The sequence below is a fragment of the Dryobates pubescens genome, chromosome 4 (assembly GCF_014839835.1).
Source record: "Dryobates pubescens isolate bDryPub1 chromosome 4, bDryPub1.pri, whole genome shotgun sequence".
NCBI classification, from domain to species: Eukaryota; Metazoa; Chordata; class Aves; order Piciformes; family Picidae; genus Dryobates; species Dryobates pubescens.
This window is the reverse complement of record NC_071615.1, coordinates 16,735,085-16,751,031: the sequence shown is the minus strand read 5'-3', so window position 1 is coordinate 16,751,031 and position 15,947 is coordinate 16,735,085. Positions and strand designations below refer to the sequence as shown.

Here is a 15,947-nt window from a genome sequence, read left to right as displayed (position 1 = left end):
GCCAGGCTGACTCCCCTGCATGCCTGGATGTCTCTGCTCTGTAAGCCCAAGGTGCAGGACGATGATGATCAGGGCACTGCAATGCCTGATACAAGGCTAGCCAACCAGGCTGCCTGGCCAAGAAAAATGAGATGCCTCAGTCTGAGTCAACACATTCATTTCCCAAGCTGTTGGGCTGCATGGGGGAGATAAAAGAGAGTTTGTAAGGCACTGCTAACAAGGTGCTTCCTAATAGCTTTCCAACTCCATTATCTTGTCCTGCCATATCACAGTAAAGCAATACAGAGCATCAGGCCCTGCTGCAAACATCTGTTCTGTCCCAACACTGAAAGAGCTCTATAGAAGCTGAACATTAGTTGCTGTCTGGTAAATTAATTCCATGGCTGGGTGTAGAGAGCCAGGGCCACGAGCACCATCTCCTGCAGTGCTTTAGCTGCCTGTGTTCACGACCAGCTCAGGTGTGTGACTGTGGGGCTGCTGGGAAGCCTCTGGTGGGCCCTCCCTGATTTGCTGGAGAGCTGCACAGAAGCTGAACCACTTGCCCTTGGTCTCTGATTGAGCTACACCTCTGCCTGGCCTCACCTCAGCCTCACTGGGCTGTGGTGCAGTTCTGCCTCTGCCTGGCCCCACCTCAGCCACCCAAGCCCTGCCCTTAACTGAGTGACTTGGCTTTGTGGCTTGATCTCAGACCCTTCATCACTGCAGACCCCCTGGAGGCCCAGTGGGCTGCTGGCTGACCCTCAATACTGTCCCTGGATCCAGTCCTGTCCCTGGCTTGACTTTCTGGCCATGATCTTGACCCTGTCTCATTAGCACAGAGTCACTAGCTGGTTACCCTCAAGGGAGCTGCTCTGTTTTGCTTGGTACTCTGCTGCTGAGGCCTTGGCCCCTTGCCTGCCTTGCTGTCCCCTGCAGCTCCTGCCTTGTCTTCCCTTACAGAGGATCCTGATCTCACAAAGAGATGAGCCTGGCAAAAGCAAGCACTGCTATCTGGGTCCCACCTAATGGGGGTGTGACATGGCAATCAACACTGGCATGGTGTTCCTCTGGCACCAGAGGATGAGTGAAAAGCCAAACCCCTTTCATTCTGCACCCTGCACCTCACTGCTCCACACACTGCACAGAGCTCCTGCTCTGCCTCCCTGATCAGCTCTGCTCCAACCCTGAACCAAACCCTCTGCATGGTACTGTGAGGGTTCAGCCTGAGCTCACAGCCTGGAGCACACCAGTGCTCTGCTGGCCTGCAGCACAGCTGTAGATGCTAAACCCAGTGCTGAATCCCACACAATGGTGGGAAGAATCAGAGAGACCTCCCTGATCATCACATCCAACAAATACCCCAGCACTGCCAGGGCACCACTGAGCTATGGCCCTCAGCACCACAGCCACACAGCTCTGAACATTTCCTGGGACTGCACCACTGTCCTGGGTAGCCTGGGCCAGAGTTTAAGCACTCTGTCAGTCAGGCTTTCATAGCATCCAGCCTAAACCTCTCCTGGGGCAACTTGAGGCACATTCTTCTTGTCTTGCTGCTTGTTCAGCCCAAGCCCCAGCTGGCTCCAGCCTCCTCTCAGGGAGCTGCAGAGAGCAAGGAGGTCTCCCTCAGCCTCCTCTTCTCCAGGCTCACCACCCCCAGCTCCCTCAGCTGCTCCTCCCCAGCCCTCTTCTCCAGACCCTTCCCCAGCTCTCTTGCCCTTCTCTGGCCCTGCTCCAGCTCCTCAGTGTCCTTCTTGGAGTGAGGAGCCCAAAACTGAACCCAAGATTTGAGGGGTGTCCTCACCAGTGAGCTCATGTCAGTCTTAAGTTTTACTGAGGGTTTGGGTGGTGGAGTGGGTCAGGATTTCAACACCAAGTTCCTCCATGCATCTTTAAACTGACTGCAGAAAGATTTGGACAGCTAAGGACTCAGACTGGGCAGGCAGAGTTCTTAGAACTGAACCCAACTGATGTTCAAAGCTTGGTACTTGGCACATCTTGAAACTCCCAGCAGGTGCCTCAGCCCCTCCTGTGGATGCTGCAGGCCCTCTGGAGGGCAGCTCTTCACCACCTGCACTGTTTGGAGTCGATCTTCCTCTGCCCAGTGTTTCCCTCGGCAGGCAGCTGAGTGCAGAGCTTGACTGAAGGAGGTTCAGCAGGAGGGACAGCACAGCAGAGCAGCTGAATGTCACTGCTGCTGAACCTGGCACAAGAACTCTCATGGAACCCTAAATGCAGCTTCAGGTGTCCTGGCCAGCACCTCAGCAACAGGGGCTGCAGAGTTTCTAGACTTGCCCTCTGCCCACTATTCAGTTCAATTCTTTATGTACATGACTGCCTCTGCTCTGCTGACACCTCGCCTGCACTGCTGGCTCCAGCTCTGCAGCCCCAACACAAGAGAGACATGGACCTGGTGGAGAGAGTCCAGAGGAGGCCAGGGAAATGAGCAGGGAGCTGGAGAACCTCTCCCACAAAGCCTGAAGGAATTGGGGTTATTCAGCCTGGAGAAGAGAAGACTCCAGGCTGATCACAGAGCTGCAGTTCAGTAGCTGCAGGCAGGCTGGGGAGGGACTGCTCAGAAGGGGCTGTGGGCATAGGACCAGTGGCACTATGTGAAGATACCTTAGTGCAGGCCAGGCTGGGGGGGGATGAGACTGAGAGCAGCCCTGCAGGGAAGGCCTTGGGGGTGCTGGGGGGAAGAAGCTGGGCAGCAGCCAGCAATGGGCACTGGCAGCACAGGAGGCCAAGGGCAGCCTGGGCTGCAGCCACAGCAGGGTGGCCAGAGCTGGAGAGAGGATCCTGCCCCTCTGTTCTGCTCTGGGAGACCTCCCCTGCAGGGCTGGGGCCAGATAGGGACCCCCAGCACAAGAGAGACCTGGAGCTGCTGGAGAGGGGCCAGAGGAGGCCACAGAGATGAGCAGAGGGCTGCAGAACCTCCCCTGTGGGGCCAGGCTGGGAGAGCTGGGGCTGTGCAGCCTGGAGAGGAGAAGGCTGCAGGGAGACCTCAGAGCTGCAGTTCAATATCTGCAGGGCAGCTGCAGGCAGGCTGGGAGGGACTGCTCAGAAGGGGCTGTGGGGATAGGACCAGAGGCAATGGCTTGGAAGTGGAGCAGGGCAGAGTTAGGTTGGACACCAGGAGGGAGTTGTGCACAGGGAGGCTGGGGAGACTCTGGCACAGGCTGCCCAGGGAGGTGCTTGAGGCCTCACCCCTGGAGTCACTGAAGCTCAGCCTGGCTGTGTCCCTGGGCAGCCTGCTCTGGCTGGAGCTGTCCCTGCTGCCTGCAGGGGGGTGGACAGGATGCCCTTGGAGGCTCCCTCCCAGCCCAATGCAGTCTGTGAACCAGAAAGGGTCAGAGGCATGCTGCAAATGGTGACAAGTGCTCCAGATGTGAGCAGTTCTCATTGCCAACACCACAAGCAGTCCTGTGGCAGTGTGCTGCTCCCTCAGACACGTGGCAAGTTCTTTGAACCTCCTTAGGTGCAGATAGTTGATATTTTCCCTCAGATGCAGTCACCAAATTACAGCTTCTCAGGTTTGAAATGTCAAAACATTCCAGTTTTGCTGTCTTCCCATATGCAGCAAAGGGGAGAAATAAAAGCAAAGCCTGCTCTAATTCAAAGGGAAAATGCTGCTGTCAAGCTGAGCTTCAGGAAGTGTCACAAAGCAGTGTTGTGGCTGATGCTGCTCCATTTTCCAATCCTCAGTTTAATTATGAATCCCTCTGCAGAAGCCCTGAGAGCAGGCTTGGCCAAGGAGCACACTAGTCAGGGCTTGTGCTGATGTTGCTTCCCTCAAGCAGGCTGGCAGTTAGTTGTCTAAATGCTGGGCCATGCCCATGCTGCCCTGACTGCCTGGCAGTGATGCCCTTAGATCCATTCCAGGCACATTTGCATCACAGGATGCCAGGCTGAAAGGGACCCCAGGGCTCCTCTGAAGTCCAATTTAAATACTCTCTGTTTTTATCTATGTGTTAGAATAGAATAAACCAGGTTGGAAGAGACCTTCAAGATCATCAAGTCCAACCTATCAACCAATCCAACACCACCTAATAAACTCAACCATGGCACCAAGCACCCCATCAAGTCTCCTCCTGAACACCTCCAGGGATAGGGACTCCACCACCTCCCCAGGCAGCCCATTCCAATGGGCAATCACTCTCTCTGTGTAGAACTTCCTCCTAACCTCCAGCCTAAACCTCCCCTGGCTCAGCCTGAGACTGTGTCCTCTTGTTCTGCTGCTGGCTGCCTGGGAGAGGAGACTAATATCTGCCTGGCTACAACCTCCCTTCAGGTAGTTGTAGAGAGCAAGAAGGTCTCCCCTGAGTCTCCTCTTCTGCAGGCTAAGCAACCCCAGCTCCCGCAGCCTCTCCTCGTAGGGCTTATGTTCCAAACCCCTCACCAACTTTGTTGCTCTTCTCTGGACTCGTTCCAGCAAGTCAACCTCCTTCCTAAACTGAGGAGCCCAGAGCTGGACACAGGACTCGAGGGGTGGCCTAACCAGTGCAGTGTACAGGGGCAGAATGACCTCCCTGCTCCTGCTGGCCACACTGTTCCTGATGCAGGCCAGGATGCCATTGGCCCTCTTGGCTGCCTGGGCACACTGCAGGCTCATGTTCAGCCTACCATCGACCCCCAGGTCCCTCTCTGCCTGGCTGCTCTCAGCCACTCTGCCCCCAGCCTGTAGCACTGCCTGGGGTTGCTGTGGCCAATGTGCAGCACCTGGCACTTGGATGTGTTCAGTCTCCTGCCCTTGGCCTCTGCCCATCTGTGCAGCCTGGCCAGGTCCCTCTGCAGAGCCTCTCTACCCTCCAGCAGATCAACTCCTGCCTCCAGCTTGGTGTCCTCTGCAAACTCACTGCTGATGGCCTCAATGCCCTCCTCCAGATCATCAATGAAGATGTTAGAGAGCATGGGGCCCAGCACTGATCCCTGGGGCACACCACTGGTGCCTGGCTGACCTGGTCCAACCTGTCCAGGTGAGGTGCATCTGAAATGAGCTGGCCCAGCAGCAGTGCACCTGAGCCTTCAAGCTGTCCTAAGGAGGGACCTCCACTGCTGCCCTTGGAGATTATTCCAGTGTCTGACTGTGCTCATAGGAAACATCTTTCCCTGGAGTCCAATGGGAATGTCCCCAGCAGCATCTTGTCCCCAGCAGCCCTTGTCTTCTCCTGGCACTCCCTGTACCAAGGGAGTCTCATCCTCCTGGCAGCCAACCTTTGTGCTCAGTAGTGACAAGGTCTGCCCTCAGCCTTCTCCAGGCTGAGCAGCCCCACTTCTCTCAGCCTCTCTCTCCATGCAGGGCAGCCAGGCCTGTGATCATTCCCATGGCCTTCTCTGGACACTTCCCACCCTCTCCACATCTACATTTATGTACACTGGGGACCAAAACTGCAGGCACTGACCAGTGCTGAGCTGGTGAGGCCCTTCTGGTGCAGCCCAGCATCCTGCTGCCTTTCTTTGCCCCTGCAGCTCCCTGCTCACCATGCTGAGCTTGTCCACCAGGACCCCCAGGTCCTTTTCCAGAGGGTGGATCCCAGTCTGAGCTGCACTCCTGGGTTATGCACTCCCAGGTGCAGGACCCTAGACTGTAGAGCTTCACAAGCTACCCCCCCCTGCTTCAGCCTGGCCTGGCCTTGCTGGAGGGTGGCTCTCCCTTCTGGACTGTCAGCCTCCTCACTCATTTTGCTGTCATCTGCCACCTTCATCAGGGTGCTGCTGCTTCCAACACCCAGATGGCAATGTAGCTACAGCAGGACTGCAGCACAGGTACACCCTGAGCCATACCTGGAGCCACCACATTCCCCAGTCCTTATCTTCACTTGATTGGCTCCAGTGCAGCAAAGATGGGAAAGGACTAAGCCAGAGAACACACACACCACTCAGTGCAGAGTCAGGAATGGGCCAGCAAAGCTCAGCTCTGATGATGATGGAGCAGTTTAACAGAGAGTAACTGAGTTTGGTGGCACCTCCCAGCAGAGTGGGACAGGAGCAGGTCTGAAGGAGCAGCCTGTGCAGTGCACTGCCCTTGCCAGAGCAGGCTGACACAAACCCAGCTGTCAGAGAAAAGGAGGCTGAGGGGACACCTGCTCTACAGCTCCCTGAAAGGAGGCTGGAGCCAGGTGAGGGTCACTCTCTTCTCCCTGGTAAAAATCAATAGGATGAGAGGAAATGGCCTCAAGTTGCACCAGGGGAGGCTTAGCTTGGAGATTGGGAAGAATTTCTTCACTGCAAGAGTGGATAAGCCCTAGAAGAGGCTGCTCAGGGCAGTGGTGGAGTGTCTGGCCCTGGAAGTGTGGCATAAAGTGTAGGTGTGGTGCTGAGGGCTGTGGTTTAGTGGTGGCCTGGCAGTGCTGGGTTAACAGTTGGACTTGATCTCAGAGGCCTTATCCACCCTTTATTATTCCCTGATGCTCATCAGTGCTAGAAACCCAAACTCTCCCTCTGCAGAAACCCAGCAGTCAATTGCCTACAAGCCAAACCAGTCTGAAGGGTCCAGCTCAGGGCTGCAAGGTCCTTCAACTTCTGCCCTGGCAGAAGAGCTTTGTTACTGCTCTGAGCCCAAAGAAATGATGGTGTTGCACTCCCTGGCATGGTCTGGAGCTTCTCATTTCCTCTTGCCTTCTGTGCTGGCCAGCCTCATCTCCTCTGAAATCAGTACAACAAGGAAGCATTAGGACTAGAAATCACCTCAGGAGGAGAGCCAGCCCTGTCCTCAGAGCCAAATTTTAGGCTCTGAGGGGAAAAGAAAACTCAGGGTAATTTCACCCTCCCATGATCAGGACATCAGCCCACAGCAAACCCTCTTATTAAACCCACAGTCCTCCAAAGGTGCCCAGCAAAGCTGCCATGTAAAGCTGCTGGGAGCAGGCAAGCAGACAGGACTCAGCTTCAGAAAGGCCTCAGGGGAAATCCTTCACTGAGAAGTTGTCAAAACTCCCCAGTAAGAGCAGATGAGGCTGAGTGGTGAGGACACTGCTGCTCCATGCCACCCACATCATTCTGTGCTCTGGGATCACCTGCTCTTGGCCAGGAAGCCCCTGGGGAAGGGTCAGCCCTAGCCTGAGCTACTGACCAGGTGGAACAACACAGGGCTTTCCTCTGCCATGGGCTGCTGGCCAGCAACTGACTGCTGAGGCTGCTCCTGGAGTCTGTGTCTCTCTTTCCTCTGTTCTTCCTGTTGGGATAGCTCTCTCTTACTGTCTTCTGGCCTGGAAAACACAGAGATTCCTCTTCACTTCAGCTTTGCACTTGGGAGAAAGGCAGCCCCCTCCTTCAGCTGCTTGCACCCTTGGTTTGCTGTTGATGCCACAGCCCCAGGCTGACTCAGGACGTGAGAGGCTGAAATAGCTTCAGTGAGCACTGCTGGGGTTTGTGCTGGGACCAAGGACTTGGCAGTGCCTGACATCAGCCTGCTGCAGGAAGCAAAGCACAGAGGCAGACTCTGACCCCCTGACAAGTGGTGACAGTCTACCTGGAGACCAGACCTCCATGAAGCTGGGGGGGTGGTGGGGTTGTTTCACTGCCCAGCTCCACACCAGGACTCTCAGCCTCACTCTTTCCTGCCTCCTATGACACAAGGATAAGCTCCCCTTGAACCTCCCCTTCCACCTCTCCAGACTTTGGTGTCTGCAGAAAGCTTTCACCTGCCATCTCCATGGCAAATGTCAAGTTCCATTCCACCCAAACCCTTCAAGCCCCAGGTGCCTCAGCAGTAATGAGAAGAGCAAGAAAGACAACTGCTGCTCCTTGCAAGCCTTGTGAGCAGCAGGAAACACCAGAGCTGCTTGCCCAGCCACGCTCTGCACCTCTGCTGCAGCTTAGCAGACAAAGTGGAGCTTTATGGGAGGGCTGGAAACAAGGAGCTTTAATGTCAGGAATCCCCTAGAGAAACAGAGCCTGCAGCCAAGCCTCTGCCATTTCAGCCAAGTACACAGCAGCTGCAGTGCCAGAGTGGCTGGGGTTTGACACTGAAGGAGCAACAGTCCCTAGGGCAGGCAGGCTCCAAGCCTTGCAAGGGCTCCCATCTCCAAGTCACAATGTTCAATTTCACTCTGAAAATAGCAGGCAGAAAATAACCTTTGAAGAGTCAGCACAGTGGAGCTCCACAAAGAGCTGGGCAGGTGCATGAGGCACCTGATTTCACTTTGAAATTAGACCTTCTGCAGAATACACTACAGGAAGCCCAGGGAGGCAGGGGCCCACAGAACTCTGCTGTTTCCTCAGCTGATACCATTCTTGTTTCTCTCTGCTTGTTCAACCTTTTCAGTGCACTCCTGTGGGATAACCCAGGCTTTGTCCTGGACTCTCACACTCTCCTTCAAGCCACAAAGTCAGAATTGCTTTGTCTGGGGGCAAGCCCAGAAGTTACAAGGGCAGACATGGTGACACCTTCCAGTTTGTAAAGGGCTTAAGCTGGGAAAGAGAAGAAACCACTTTGCAGCTCTCCTGAGGGCACAACAGAAAATAAGCTTCAGAGCCAGACAGTTTCAGTGAGACTGAAGGAAGAGCCTTCCAGTTGTAGGGGTAATTAAGCAGTGAAATGCACAACCTAGGAGCCAAGGAATCCTCCCCTCTGAGGATTTCAAGACCAAGGGTGTACAAAGATCTGCCCTGATTAGGTTTTATCTGACTCTGGACTGGTACAGGGAGACAGACCCTTCCAGACCCATCCTCTCTACTGTTCTTCAGAAAGGAGCCCAAGACCTTCTTATCCTCCTCTCAGACAGGATAACCACCACAGCAAAGGGCTGTGATCAGTGTGTCACAAGTTGCCACAGCTTGTCTAGTCCCAGCCAGCTCCCTGAGCCAACTCTGGCTGCCTCTAAACCTTTAAGCAACAGCTGCTGTGCTTGGCTGCCTCTGCAGGTACCAAAGCAGCCATCCCTTGGCTTTTGGATCTCCAACAATCAGACAAGCCATGATCAGCACCACTGACAGCTTTGCTGCTGGGATACCTTGGCAGGGCTGTGGGAGCCAGAGGAGACTCTGGAGCAGTGCCTGAATTTGGAGCCATCTCAGCAGCCATTTGGTTTCCTTTTCCCAGGTCAGCTCCCCTGGCCCTGTGGATGAACACAGGAGGAGCTCTTTCCTCTCTTTCCAGTCTCAGTTTCCTGGGAGTCTCTTTAGCTGTCTCTTCCCTCACTTCAAAATACTGGGTGTGACTGAGTTTAGGGGAATCTTTCTTTGCCAGACTTCCTGGCTCCTGCTTTGAGCCTTCAAGTTTTCCAGCTGGGGTGGATGTTTGAGGAAGGAGCTCTGAGGCTTCTCTGCAGGCTGCATGGAGTTGTTGCAGCAGGAGGCTTTTCCCTGAGCAATTCCTCCTGCAAGGAAAACAAAGCCTGATTTAATCAAGATAAAGTGCTACAGGAATAGATCCAAACTGAGAGATTCTCAGCTAGTGGCAGCTCAGAACAAGGACTGAGCTTCTACACAGCTAAGAGCTGTTGGTAACAGCAGCACAGAGCACACACAGCACAGAACTGACCCTACCTGCCACTGACTCACTGCTTCTGCATCTCAGACAACTCACACCTACTGCAACAGCCCTCAGCAAACAGAGTGCTGGCATGGGGACCAGAGCCTATGGATTGCTGTCCCCTTGGGACACAGGAACTGGGATTCAGATACAGACAGAAGAAAAGTTCTGTTAATACTCATGGAATCACAGCATTGGTAGGCTTGGAAGAGACCTTAGAGATCATCCAGTTCCAACTCCTACCATGGGCAGCGGCACCTCCTCCTAGCCCAGGTGGCTCAAGGCCTCATCCAGCCTGGCCTTCAACACCTCCAGGCAGGAGGCAGCCACAGCCTCCCTGGGCAGCCTGTGCCAGAGTCTCCCCAGCCTCACTGCAAAGAATTTCTTCCTCCTCTCCACTCTCAGTCTCCTCTCTCCCAGCTCAAAGCCATTGGCCCTGGGCCTGGCACTCCCAGCCCTTGTCCAGAGTCCCTCCCCAGCTCTCCTGCAGCCCTTCAGGTACTGGGAGGCTGCTCTGAGGTCTGCCTGCAGCCTTCTTTTCTCCAGGCTGAGCAGCCCCAGCTCTCCCAGCCTGGCCCCAAAGGGGAGGATTTCCAGTCTTCTGATCATCTTGGTGGCCTCCTCTGGTCCTGCTCCAGCAATTCCATGACCTTCTTGTGATGGGAGCACAACATAAATCTTTTGGTTAGGCTTTTTGGCTTAGTTTCCCCCCTGTCTCCTGCAGCCAGTGAGACTGCTGAGCTGCCAGCAACCACAGTGCTGTGGTGGTGGTGTGCTGTGAGACACCCTGCAGTGATGTGAAGGGCAGAGATGCTGGGTTTGGCTTGCAGCTCTGATCACTGATGGAAGGCTGCAGCTCAGTCAGTTTCCAGCAGCTCATCTGCTGATTGCCAGCAGATGATGCACCTCCCTTTGGTGGTAACTGAGAGGTAGCCAGAGTGAGTAACAGCTTGAGCTGGGTGTTAATGATGTGGCTGTGTGGATGAACACACAGCACCACACTGCTGTGCTCAACCAAAGCTGGGCTTCTCAGAACAAAGAACAAAGAGGTGGAGAGGCTTCTCTCCTCAGAAGGATCTCACTGCTCCTGCCCTCATACCCAGAACCACCAAAGCAGCTTTGGCTGGACTTGTGGTAGTCTACTAGCTGCTGGTCCCTTTAGGAGAGCAGCCTACAAGCTGAGCCTCCAGGGACAGCCCAGGAACACATTGTCCAGGCTAAGTGCCTGGAAATCAAGAGGATCAAGGGTATTGCACTGCAGAACATGGAGCCCTGGCCAAGAAGTCCATCCCTAGAATCACAGAATTGTTTGGGATGGAAGGGACCTTCAAGATTATCCAGTTCCAACTCCTGCCATGGGCAGGGGCATCTCCACCTAGCCCAGGTTGCTCAAGGCCTCATCCAGCCTGACCTTGAATGCTTCCAAGCTTGGAGTCTCCACAGCTTCTCTGGGCACCCTGTTCCAGTGCTTCACCACCCTCATGGGGGCACAATTTCTTCCTAATGTCTCATTTGGAACCAGTTTCTTCCAGCTTAAAGCCATTACCACTCATCCTGTCACTACTATGGTAAGAGTGAAACTGGCACTCACACATTGCACTGGGCCAGAAGGGAGCCTCCAAGGGCATCCTGTCCAAGCCCCTGCAGGCAGCAGGGACAGCTCCAACCACAGCAGGCTGCCCAGGGACACAGCCAGGCTGAGCTTCAATGGCTCCAGGGATGAGGCCTCAAGCACCTCCCTGGGCAGCCTGTGCCAGAGTCTCCCCAGCCTCCCTGTGCACAACTCCCTCCTGGTGTCCAACCTAACTCTGCCCTGCTGCAGTTTAAAATCAGTGCCCCCTGTGAAGGAGTCCTGCCCTGCTGAGACCAAGAGGCTTTACTTAGAAACACAAGTGAGCAACACTTGCAGGCATTTAATTTGTGCATGCTCATTAGCAACACCAAACCAGATCAACCTGCAGTCAGCTCAGCTCTGCTCTGCACCACTCCAGGTTTACACAGATGCAACTTCTGCCTTTGCATCAGAGCCAGAGGTCCCCAGGCAGCAGCTTGTCCCTGCTTGCTGCTGGCTTTGGGTTAGCTGTCAATGACACTGAGTGCTCAGCCTCCACCCCTGGGCAAACCATTTCTGCTTCCAGACCATGGAAGTGCAGATGGCTGGCACAGCACCGGGAGTGCTCTGCTTGCCCTCTGCACTGCTGCCATGTCAGCTTCCATGCAGCAGGCTTCTCCATGTGAGCCACAGGAAGGTGTTTAAAGCTTGACAGGCCTGCTTCCCACCAAACATCTAACAACCTGTGGGTAGGAATCAAGCCCTGAGTTTAGCAACAGGAAAAGGCTGACAGCTGTGTCTGGAGGAGAATTTACAGCTCAGGATTCCACCCCTCACACTCTCCACCCTTTCCTTTCTTCCTCTCCCTCCCAGTTAAGGAGAGCTGAGAGCATCCCTGCCCACACAATGTATTCAACACTTTCTCTCAATCAACATCTTCTCTAGCCTGTGTTATTAGCTCTAAAAATAAAGGTTTGGCTGAGTCAACTCCCTACAACACTCTCAGAGCTGGGCTCTGAGTCACTTCAACCCCAGTCCTCACGTCACTCAAGTCTGGAGGAAGGGGCAGGTTCTCCAGGCACCCAGCTCTGCTCTGTCTGCCTTTGAGCCAGTCCACAGCAGCACAGAACCACCAAGGCTGGAAGAGACCTCAAAGATCATCGAGTCCAAGCTGTCACCACAGACCTCATGACTAAACCATGGCACCAAGTGCCACATCCAAGCCCCTCTTGAACACCTCCAGGGATGGGAACTCCACCACCTCCCTGGGCAGCACATCCCAATGGCTAACGACTCGCTCAGTGAAGAACTTTCTCCTCACCTCCAGCCCAAACTTCCCCTGGCACAGCTTGAGACTGTGTCCTCTTGTTCTGGTGCTGGGTGCTAGAGAGAAGAGACCAACCCCACCTGGCTGCAACCACCTTTCAGGTAGTTGTAGAGAGCAAGAAGGTCTCCCCTCAGCCTCCTCTTCTCCAGGCTAAGCAACCCCAGCTCCCTCAGCCTCTCCTCCCAGGGCTGTGCCCCAGACCCCTCCCCAGCTTTGTTGCCCTTCTCTGGACACCTTCAAGTCTCTCAATGTCCTTCTTGAGCTGAGGAGCCCAGAGCTGGACACAGGACTCAAGGTGTGGCCTAACCAGTGTAGTGTACAGGGGCAGAATGACCTCCCTGCTCCTGCTGGCCACACTGTTCCTGATGCAGGCCAGGATGCCATTGGCCCTCTTGGCCCCCTGGGCACACTGCTGGCTCATGTTTAGGCAGCTGTCAATCAGCACCCCCAGGTCCCTCTCTGTTTGGCAGCTCTCAGCCACTCTGACCCCAGCCTGTAGCTCTGCCTGGGGTTGCTGTGGCCAAAGTGCAGCCCCTGGCACTGGGACTTGTTGAATGCCATCCTGTTGGCCTCTGCCCATCTGTCCAGTGGGTTGAGGTCCCTCTGCAGAGCCCTTCTGCCCTCTAGGAGCAGGGTGCTGCACTGCCCCAAGGAGCAACAGCTTCTGCATCTTTGCCATGCCACAGAATGGAGTGATCTGCTGGGGCCACACTGAAGCAACTCCCTGACAGTGCTTTTGGTGGCCATGCAGCCCAGGGAAGGAGACACTTCAGCAGGGATGCACTCTCCAACCACTGACAAGGCAAATGGTTCCATTGCAGAAGTTAACCTGGCATCACCTGAACTAGGGCCCTGGGAAAGAAAGAACCTTACCTTCTCCTTGTTGCTTGGTCCTTAACTGCCATTGGCTCCTCTTCTTCACTGGAGCTGCTGCTTGCACTGTGAAAGGAAGCAGAGCAGTTAACTCTCTTTCCACTGGGTGTTGGCTGCTCCTTGTTTCTGGGCTGCAGATTTAGGACCTCTATGAAAGAGAGAGAGAGACTTTGAGGAGAGATCATTGAATGGGTTGGGGTGGATAGGACCTCCAAAGCTGTAGTCAGCAGGGTCCCTCCAGGTGTTATGAGCAGTTCTTCACACTGCAGCAAAAAGAGCAACTCACACCCAGCTGTGCCAGCTGTGAACTGTTAGCTGTTTAGTAACTGCAGGGTTTCTTCTGCTGACTGTTTGCTTCCAGGCCTTGCTGCAGCAAGCATGCACCCTGAGAAGGGAGCAAGCAGCCACCTCAGCCACCATTAGCTCTTGGGAAAAGGACAATCTCTGCCAAGATCTGTTGCAAGATGAGAATTCAGCCCCCTGTAAGAGGAGGCAGAGAGGTGAAGCTGTCCCTCCTGTGCTGTCAGAGTGCTCCCCCAGCTCAGCCACTGCAGGCTGTGCAGTCACTGCCCACTCCAGGGCTGCTCTGTCCCTGGATGGTCTGCAGCTGCTGCCAGTGCTGCCCACATCCCCACACACTGCCTTGCTCTGAGAGTTGTTCTGTCCTGAGAACACAGCTGTGCTCCTTACTGAGGCCACCAAGGTGTGCAAGAAGGGAACCCCTTGAGCTACACTTCCCAAGCACCAGATGCAGAGAGAATGCTTCTGCTTCCCAGGTTTTATTCCTTACTTCTCACCAGCAGCAGAGCCAGGACTTACCTCAGGCACCCATCAGAGATTGCTAACTTCTGTGCTTGGGCTTCTCTGAGGTCTGTGTACACAGCTCCAGGCTCTGGCAGACACTCTGAGCTCATTGTGGCTCCTCTTGGAGAGCTTGGTGAAGAGGAGCAGCCTCTGTACAGGGAACACTCTTTCAGCATGTCCTCATCCAGACAAGAAGTCCTGCAGGGTGTGGATTATGATCAGAATTGGAAGGTGAAAGCAGCTTTGTGCCTGGCTGCTGTACAGATTCACCCCCTGCTATCTGCCTGCTATCCACCACCTTTCCAAGCTGGACTCAAAGATTCAGCTTCCCCTGAGAACCCAGAGCACAGGCAGCAGCAGGAGGGACAGTGAGTTCTCCAAGAGACAGCAGCAGAACAAAGGCAGGCAGAGAGCTATGGTACCAAAGAGCATGCAGGTTTTAAGAGCCCAGCAGCAGGCAGCAAAAGCAGGCCCCTGGCTGCTCTCTGCCCTGAAGGATGGAAGAGAATTGCCAGAGGAAGCAAAGTGCAAATCAGCTCAGTGGCTCTCCCTGCCCTGGCACCTTCCCCTCCACAGGCTTGCTTCACTGCTGGTCCCCCTGTGCTGCCACACTGATGCTGTTCCCTCAACAGAGTCTGGAAATCCACCTTCTTCACACAGAGCCCTGCAGGCCACACTGACATCCCCACCTCATCCTGGATACCTGAGGGGCACTGAGATACCAGCAGGGGAAACTGGTCCCTAGATGGCACAAACTGTGGCCATGACAATTTGCTCAGCCTTGCCTGCCTTTCCCACTTGTCTCTAGACAAAGATGGTGGCTGCTGGAGGCTGCTGAGGTGACTTGCTGAATGGCTGAGTCTCAGGTTTCTCCTTTAACAGCCCTGTGGCATACTGCAGCTAAACCACCAGCCTTCTGCAGAGGGCACAGAGAAAAGTGCCATGAGGTGCAGGGATCCCTGCTGGCAGCCATGAGCACCTAGTGCATAGCACAGAGCAGGACCTACTTCTTCTCCTGCTGCTCTTGAGAGGAGGAGAGCTTGGCTGATGGCCAGCTGCAGGGTGGAGACACTGTCCTGGACTGCCTGGCACACAGCTCCTCTAGCTCCTCCTGCAGCTGATTCTCAGATTTACTCCAGAAGGTATCTATGGAAGATCAAAGAGAGTCACCAGTTGTGGTCTTCTGCCATGGGGTCACCCACCACCTCCTTTCCCCCTTTCCACACTGTCCCTTTGCCTCCAGCCTGTCAGAAGGGGGAAGGATAAAGCTCCTCTTGTCACCTGGCTCTAAGTCACTTCAAACCTTCATCCATCTTGCCTGGCTCTCTCTTGCTTCATGACAGCCACAAAGTATGCTTTCAAGCTATGAAAGCAAGATGAGACCTTGAGGAAAGCTAATCAGAAATGGTTTAGAGAGGCATTTAAACCCCAGAGTGACTTCAGCAGTCAAGATGATGCTGCAGGGGATGACTTCAGCACAGGAACCTGAGCTTTGTGCCTTGTTAGAGCCTTTCAGCAAAGCTGGCATCGATTTAGCGATGTTACCATGATCTGCTGAGGACAAAGCAGCTTCTGCCTGAGTGTTATCTCTCTGCTGCTCCAGCTCCTCAGGATTCTTGCCTTGATCCCATTGCTCCACCTTCTGAAAGACAGATGAAGTGTGATGGAAAATTCACTCCCAAAAGACTGCTACAAAATAAAACTCCCTTTGACTCACAGCCTTTGTAGCAATGCCATCAGCTTCCTCTGGCACACAGAGAGTCCCAGAGCCCCAGCAGGGTGAGGTTGGAAGGGAGCTCTGGAGCTCCCCCAGCCCAAGCCCTGCTCCAGCAGGGCACCCACAGCAGCTTGCCCAGCAGCACAGTGCCCAGGGTGGGTTGGAAGCTCTCCACACCAGGAGACTCCACAACCTCTCTGGGCAGCCTGCTCCAGGCCTCCAG

At 54.7% G+C, this 15,947-nt stretch overlaps 1 protein-coding gene across 1 annotated transcript in view; it reads right to left on the bottom strand.

Annotated features, from left to right (window-relative positions):
- Positions 1-15,947, bottom strand: part of DNAAF8 (dynein axonemal assembly factor 8) — a 111,781-nt gene that overhangs the window by 89,897 nt on the left and 5,937 nt on the right. The window contains 6 exon segments of the mRNA XM_054161256.1: positions 7,049-7,184; positions 8,931-9,296; positions 13,204-13,269; positions 14,023-14,205; positions 15,015-15,153; positions 15,553-15,649. Of these exon segments, the coding sequence (XP_054017231.1) occupies positions 7,049-7,184; positions 8,931-9,296; positions 13,204-13,269; positions 14,023-14,205; positions 15,015-15,153; positions 15,553-15,649 (987 nt within the window).